Source organism: Scophthalmus maximus, chromosome 8 (genome assembly GCF_022379125.1).
Source record: "Scophthalmus maximus strain ysfricsl-2021 chromosome 8, ASM2237912v1, whole genome shotgun sequence".
NCBI classification, from domain to species: domain Eukaryota; kingdom Metazoa; phylum Chordata; class Actinopteri; order Pleuronectiformes; family Scophthalmidae; genus Scophthalmus; species Scophthalmus maximus.
This window is the reverse complement of record NC_061522.1, coordinates 19569497-19577500: the sequence shown is the minus strand read 5'-3', so window position 1 is coordinate 19577500 and position 8004 is coordinate 19569497. Positions and strand designations below refer to the sequence as shown.

Genomic DNA, 8004 nt, shown 5'->3' with positions numbered 1-8004 from the left:
TTTGGGGCCATTATGTCTAATATGCTGATAATTCATTCATCTTCAACAGATGAATGAGCTTTATAAAGTTTGAAAGATGGGGGTAATGGATATTCTTTATGGCTTTGAAAGTTGTTGTTGGATACAATGATAACACTAGATGAGTAAGTCAAAAAAAACAACGTTTGGACCTGCCTGCAACTCAAGGATTAGAAATGATTACAGTCAGCATTCTTGTCTTTCTGAAACAAATCGTGATATGCGGCACAGCCATCATCCATCTGGACGAACTTTTTAGTTAAAACTACAGGTTTTTTTTACCTTTTGGCGGCATCTGGTGATAAAGTTGCAAACCGCAACCAATTGAGCAACCGACATGTGACACTTCATGGTGGCGCACAGCTAATTCCATTTCCGGTTTCGGCCAGCGCTGAAAATTCAACGAGAATGCGTCGTATACTGGACCGTTTTGTGCAACCGTATTCAATACGACGTAGCAAACATGGCGACTAACACTGAGGTCGGGTCCACCTCATTTTCCTATATTTAACTCATTCAGAGTTGATGAAACAACACTGGTTCTTTGTAGCAGGTGATTATACATATATGAACACATAGTTAAGGACAATATATTCAATTTCTGTGAACAAGTTCTTCTAAATATTACACACTGTAGCTTTAATTTTGCACAATTTCCTATTGTTTGTTATATGTATCAGTTTTGGTAACAAGCTTGTTATTCTCAGAATCTGGGTTGTTGGGCTGCTTCATCGGTGTAGCGGACATCTCCCACTCCCAACCATGTTTCAAGTCCCCCCTGACCTCTCATCCCCCACCCTTCCCAAAGACATTTAAGCCACAGATAGTTCCCGTACTTCAAGCCCTGATTGTTACACTATCATTTATATTTGCTCATACTAGTCACAGAAGGGCTCATAGACATGAATTACCGCTAAGTTTAATACACTGCCCATAATTGCCTGAACACAAATCAACTAACGTCATAACATTTTCCCTCACCTTAGAGGATGACAGTAAAAACACTGTGAGGTGTGACTTCACTGCAGCGCTGACACACAATATATTATTATTTCCCCGCTGCGTTTGCTTCATTGGATTGTTCCACAATGAGCATATGCACATTATATATTCACTGTGACTCTTGCATCTGCATTGTGTGCATTGTCATATCAAGCTGCGAGTGAAAAATAGCAGAGGTGATGAGATTTCCATGACTTCCATGCCAAGCTGTGCTAGAGATGCAAGCTGGAGAGGGTTAGGTTGGGGGGAAGAGGGGGGGTGGGGAGGGTTGCAGGAAATCACTTTGACTAATTATCCTCCCACCGCAAGTTAGCATGTAGCCAAACAAGTGACAGTGACGAGGCAGATAGCATGAGGCGGGGGCAGGGGGGTCGGCGCAGCCCATACAACCTCCAAAGGCCTCTCAATCATCAAATGCAGCAGCACTGCCAGAGGGAGGCGAGGAAATTGAAAGAGAAGCAGTTTTGTGGCGGAGACGACGTCAGCGCGCGGGCGAGGGAGGGGCTGGGAGCGAGGAGGGGGAGTGCACGAGAGAGAGGGCAAGCGAGTTGGGACCTGGCACACAGGGAGTGACCAAACTGCATCAAACAAAGTTAGTGGACCACACGTGCAATCTGTTACATTGCCTCCCACAGGATCCTCCCTGAGAAGAATTACGACAATTTGCATTTGTAATTTTGCCTTTTCTTTTCTTTCTTTTTTTAAATAAAGAAACTTTGTGTAGCCAAAACCAGGGAGACATATGCATCGTGTTGCATCTTGTCAAAAGACAAGCCTTAATTTTTAGGAGTCGGGGAAAAGGGTTGATTTTCTCACAATCAATCAATAAGTCAATAAGTAAATGAATAGAAATACACAGTGAGATACTGATAAAGTGTAAATCAAAATGCCAGTTAAATATCAATTATCTAGCTCTTCTTCTCTACCATAGCAGTACAAAGTGCTTTGCAATTTGCTGACTTTGCCCATTTACACACACGCACACACATGCAAAATTAATGTTTTATCATATGAAATAATTTGGTGTTAGTATTAATTTCCGTGTAAGTTAACAAAAACGATGTTAAAACATTTTTGTGTGTTATATAATGACAGTAGCCGTAATGACAAATGAGGAATGACCTTGCAAGACTATTATTTGACATCATCAGGGAAAAAGTTAATTATCTACCAAACTGTTCGCAGGGAGACAGGAATACTGTCCATAGGCACAGAGTCTACTGCCTAACTTTGATACGTGAACAAATCTGGCGAACGCCTAAGCCCAAATAGGAAGTCTGGTGGAGTCGAGTATACGGCTTTGTGTTAGCGAATGGGCCCAGCAGGGAACGCATAGAGTAGATCTACGGTAAGCCCTCAGGGGGAAAAAAATGTGTCAGTCACCACCCACACTACAAAACAAGCACATTTTTGACACATTACTTGAGTGCGTTCCCAACACTGTTTAAAGCTGCAATGCTGCCGTAGAGATGGCCGCCAGTCAGTTTTGTGACATATGAAAGCTGCATAGGCCTTTGGCGAGCATTGGACTGTGAGTGCAAGCATTTGGCTATTTCCTGGAGGCGGTGGTACCAGTGTTGACCTGGTACAAATTGGACTTGGTAGAAGAATCGCTAGAAAAGATTCAATTTTACTCGGAATTGGTCTTCATCTAAAATGCAAGTCAAAGTATTTTTTTTTCCTTTTTGCATAATTCTTTATATTCATCGCATGATGTGTGTGTGATGATGTCAAATATATGAAACCCATGAACACCATCCCATCATCGGTTCATGCTCATTATTTAAAGACGACATATTTTGCTCATATTCAGGTGCATACTTTTAATTTGGGACACGACTTGAAAAGGTTTACATGCTCTAATGTTCAGAAAAGGCATCAGTGTTCTCATACTGCCCATTCCTGGAGCTCCTCTTTTCACCCTCTGTCTAAAACGCCTGGATATCATTTAGCCCCGCCTCCCGATAAACCCCAGTCTGCTCTGATTGGCCAGCTGGCCCAGTCAGTTGTGATTGGTCAACCGGCTTCAAAATGTGTAGGAAATGTCTCGCCCCTTCATCAGAAAAGTGGAGAATCTCAGATTGCAGGCGGTGTAACCCCACATATGCACACATTTATGTGCACAAACACTGAAAAGTGATTTCCTTTTTTTTGCATAACATGTCCCCTTTAAGATTGGTTCATAAGCAGAGACCCTTATTCAAGCGCTGCGTCCACTCACACATTTTTTAGTGAGTAATTTGGAATTGAATTCTAAAAAGCAGGTCAACTCCCGTGAGTGAAAAATGAATCAATAATATGATGTCGCTTGTTTCTGGATTTCAGGCACACGTGGACACATCGCACAGCAAACTTCTGCACTATGTAGTAAAGGTGTGTATGTGTGCATTGACGCTGAACAATGGAAGTGTGATGTTCGCTTCTAGAATGGAACACCAACTCAATGGTAGAGACATACTCTCCCCCTCTCGCACTCTCTCACACACACACACACACACACACACACACACACACACACAAGACTCCTCTGCAAAGAGGAATGTCTTCATTATTCATCACAACTGAAACATTAGACCCAAATGGGCTGAGCTGAAAGAAAAGCTTTTTATTAATGCAAGCGGTCATTTTAAAATGCCTATAAATTGCACCTCTCCCTTCTTCCTCCCTCTGTCTTATCCACTCCTTCATAGAATTATTCCCACCCACGCATGGCCCCTTATATTAGATGATTATTTATTCAAAAAGCATTTGCTCTGCCTCTGAGCTCGAGCAGGGAAATTCCGAAGCTGCAGTTTACAATGAGACCATTAACTAATGAGATTGAATACATTTTTTTCTGTTTCTATCATGCACACAATTAGTACGAGTAAAACCAAACTAGATTTTTTTTTTTCTTTTGTGATACCTACATTTGAACTGGTCGTGATCCCAATGTTATTTTTCTTATTTTACAAAAGTTCTCTAAACACAACTAGCTGCACACATTTTGAATTATGAAATTTAAAAAAAGGATTATTAGCCAATTTCTGATTTAAACTCTGGTATTACCTTATCAAAGAATAATATACTAAATGGATTATGAATCTGACCGGACTTCTGGTACTTGACTGTCAGACGGTTGTCAGGGAAACTGCATGATTTTATTTCATACCTCAAGACTACCGGGGATAAATAATCAGTGCTCTGTTGGGTGGAACTGATTCAAGCAGAATGGCGACAGGCTCATAAAAACATCTCTACTTGTGGTTTTTAAAAAATTCTGCGTGTGTACAAAACCACTCATTCATTATTCAAATGTGTTGATGCTGGTCTAAACACATCTCACGTGTACCGGGGCGTCCACACATGCCGCTTCAAAAGTCCGGGACAGAAACAGCTGCTGTTCATTGGGAGTGAGACGTGGCGCTGCTGTTCTGAAACCGACCTGCTGAGCTCAACAGACTTAAAAGGCCCATGGTGTTAACACACACACCGGGTGGTCCAATCGCAAGTGAACAGCTCCAAGTACGGGTGTGCACCCACGCCAGATCCATTGAGATCAGATCACTCAGACCACATTGGGAGGTGGTCCTGAAGGGCCGTCGTACTCAGCCGACGTCCTCTGACCCATTACAGTTTCACAATGAACCCAAAGTATTTTTTTTCAAATAAAGTCCCAGTGTTCCACAAACGATGATTTGTATGTGGCCACCACCACAATATTACCATGGACCACCACATATTGATTTTCTTTTCTTTTTTTCTCAGGCTTTTTACAAATGAGTAACATCTTATTTCACTGCAAAGCGGCATCAGCGCATTGATTCGATCGGCCTCTCCTTTCCCCGCTCTCTCTCTCTCTCTCTCTCTCTCTCTCTCTCACCCACACAGACACACACACACACACACACACACACACACACACACACACTAACAACAGGCTCATCTGTATACTCAGATTGGCTAAATCAACATAATTTGATCTTTGCGAACTGACAAATGTGGGCGGATTTGGCTAAGATGATACAGCGGGTTGGCCACTAATTGGAGGGTGGGTAAGTTAGTGGAGCAGCGCTGTTTGTTTGTGTGTGAATGTGTGAATGAAGAGCGAGCGACCGACAGAAAAGGCACTATGTAACAGCCGTCCATTTGCAAACTTAGCACTGTCCACTTCAGATCAGATCTCTCGGGGGGACGTGTGTAATACCATGCAGGTCTGAACAGGTTCTACCAAGTGCCCAGCTACACTACAGAGGAAAGGTGAGAAAGGAATGTGTGCGCCAATCTTAATTTTAAGGAAATGGATGCACAGTTATTTTATTAGCTTTTCTTAAGGACTCCACTCGCAGAAGAACTTTTGGGAAATTGTACGAGAAAATCAAAAACCTTTCAACCTTTTCTTCTTTACCTAGTGGACATGGACTTCTGTATCGGTGAATTTAAAACTAAACCTGAATTATACAACCCGTGCTTATCCACCTTCCTCCCAACTGAACTCGGTGAACTCTCGCTGTGTGCTCCGAGCCAAGCTCTTGTGTAACTGGATCTCACATTTATCCCACCTCGCTCTGGGGCAATACATTCCCGGATTGTTGTTGCTTATCTGACTTAACAGTCAGCATTTTTTTGTTGTTGTTTTGATTCCCACGAACAACTGGCTTCTAAACTCTTCGCCTTGCGTGTTCTCTAACCTTTTGGTCGTGGCTGTAGGCCAGAATCCAGTCCTCCTGCTCGGGATGGAAGAGCAGGCTGAGGATGTAGAAGTTGAGCCGGTACTTCTGGTAGGTTGCTCCTTCGTCGGAGCTGATCAGTAGACTGCTCTCCACCTCCGGATCGGTGAGCAGCATGATCTGAAGGCAGCACAAGGGTGAGAGATCACGGTCAATGTAAGCAGGGTTGGGGGTTTTTAACACTTAACAGAAGAAAAATCTGATAAGATATAAGATAAGATATAAGGCGATAAGATATAAGATATACCTTTATTCGTCCCAGAATGGGGAAATTTGGGCATTACAGCAGCAGAATGGACAGAAAAATACAGAAAGAAATTTACAAAAAAGCAATTGTATGCACAGAATATAACAAAATAATAAGATTAAATAAAAAAACATATATAAAAACTATATACAGACAGTCATCTCTGGTAAACAAGCGGTACAGTGTGCGACTATTTTACTTTGTTCATGCTTGATTCTTCCCCATTTGTCTCGTGTGTGTGTGTGTGTGTGTGTGCAGTCAAAACACAGATAAGTCAATCAAACCAGATTATCATGTGTGATATGAAATGTATTATCGGCGTGGCTGCAAATTAGCGTAAATCCCTCGCAGCAGGAATGTGTGAATTTGTTTCCTTGGTGTAAGCGCCGTGGCTGTGTGTGTGTCCCGTCATTTCAATGTCTGCTGCTCGCCTCTCTCCCTTCGCCCTCGCTGCTGATGCTCAGTCAGCCCTTGAAAGCGCTAATTTCCCATGAGCTTCTTTCCTTTCCCTTTTTTTTTTTTTTTTGTTGCCAAATTCTGGCACAGTCCCCAGAAAAGAAGAACCATACAGACAGTGCCCGATAATACCAGATGCTCATATATTTCAATGAGTGGACCTCAAGATACACACGCGCTCTCATCATTAGGGCGAGTGTACAACAGCAGATAGTCACTTTGGCTACTGTGCACACATTTGTGGGTGTGTGCGTCGACTGTGTGGGTCTGTGAGTGATGCTGTACACAAACTGCATACGTGTTAGCTCATGAGTCTGTACGTCTATAAGCAGTACCTGCACCCACGGGTGTAGCACTGGGGGGGACAGACTACTCAGGGACCATGGGTGTGTGTGTGTGGGGGGGGGGCTCTGGAAAGCCTGGAATTAAAAGGTTTTTTTGTTTGTTTCTGGGGGTGAACGGGCTTTCAGCAAGTTGAAGTCAAGTCATTTTCATATTTGACATTCGTCAGTTTCCGCAGCTTGTATCTTCATCAGCTCCGCGACTAAAGCTCGATCCGTCCCAGTTCATGTAGAATATGGTGGAGAGCTCGTTCAGGAAGATGTTTCACAGATTTGATCAAATCAAAATCACCAACGACGACGATGCAGTGGACGGCGCAAGGCGTTGTCAGGGACGACCTCATTTCAATCTTCAATAACTCTTTGGTTTTTAGACATAGGAATGTCGAATGACTGCCATTTTTTGGTGCTGCACCCCTGCCTGCAACAGATACACCGATGTAACCCTTGATGACTTTGAGTTCCAACATATAGACATTTTGTGCTCAGCTCATAACTCATAAAGTGCATGGTCAGCATCTTTTCCACAGTGTTCACGTCCCTGAAGATCTCACCCAAGCTCACAACTACACACCTGGTGAAGAAACCCTGACAGCATCTGTATTTCTTGAGAGGGGTTGAGGAAATCTGGCACACCAAGCTCCTTTAGATGCACAGGGGAGAGCGACTCTTCTGTTCATCTTCCACTTCTGTTATCTTTTTTTTATTTTATTTATGACTTATGTCCGCTATTTAGTCTATGCTGATGTTGGACTTCACTGAACTGTGTAACCGACAGTTTCATCTGGAATTAGATGAACATGTGATGTCATTCAGGGGTGTAAGTTCCATGTGTAGTTTTTTTCATCATAAAATACGCAGTTTTGGTTTAGTCCACAGATCATCAGCGTGCTGTCCCTTGTTCTTAAACCCAAAAATACATTTAATACATTTCAAAAAGACCACAAATAGGCTATAGACACGGCAAAATAATGTCACAAAAGTAAAGTTATTACAAATTAGGTTTTGGCTATTGATAAATGCATAATCTTTTCCCTACCTCTTACACTGACTGTCCTCTTGCTTTGCCACACTCCACGATTAACGTACCACATAAAAGTAAATAAAAGTGATGCGCGACTTCCGTCAAACACAAGAGCACAAGCAAATACCAGGACTATTGCAGAAAGTCTGCGTCATTCTGCCCCAGTGGCACCACAGTCGGGGAAGGCGCTTGTTAGATCCCAAAAAC

The 8004-nt window shown here is 42.7% G+C and overlaps 1 protein-coding gene across 5 annotated transcripts in view; it reads right to left on the bottom strand.

Annotated features, from left to right (window-relative positions):
- The window catches only part of LOC118312960 (VPS10 domain-containing receptor SorCS1), a 146697-nt gene that overhangs the window by 44013 nt on the left and 94680 nt on the right, over nucleotides 1-8004 (bottom strand). For all 5 annotated transcript variants that reach the window (XR_004794348.2, XR_004794349.2, XR_004794350.2 and 2 more), the window contains exon 4: nucleotides 5691-5849. Coding sequence is in view for 2 of the 5 variants with exons in the window: in XM_035638066.2 (XP_035493959.2) it covers nucleotides 5691-5849 (159 nt within the window). In the remaining 3 variants the exon portion in view is untranslated. The remainder of the gene's footprint in view (nucleotides 1-5690; nucleotides 5850-8004) is intronic.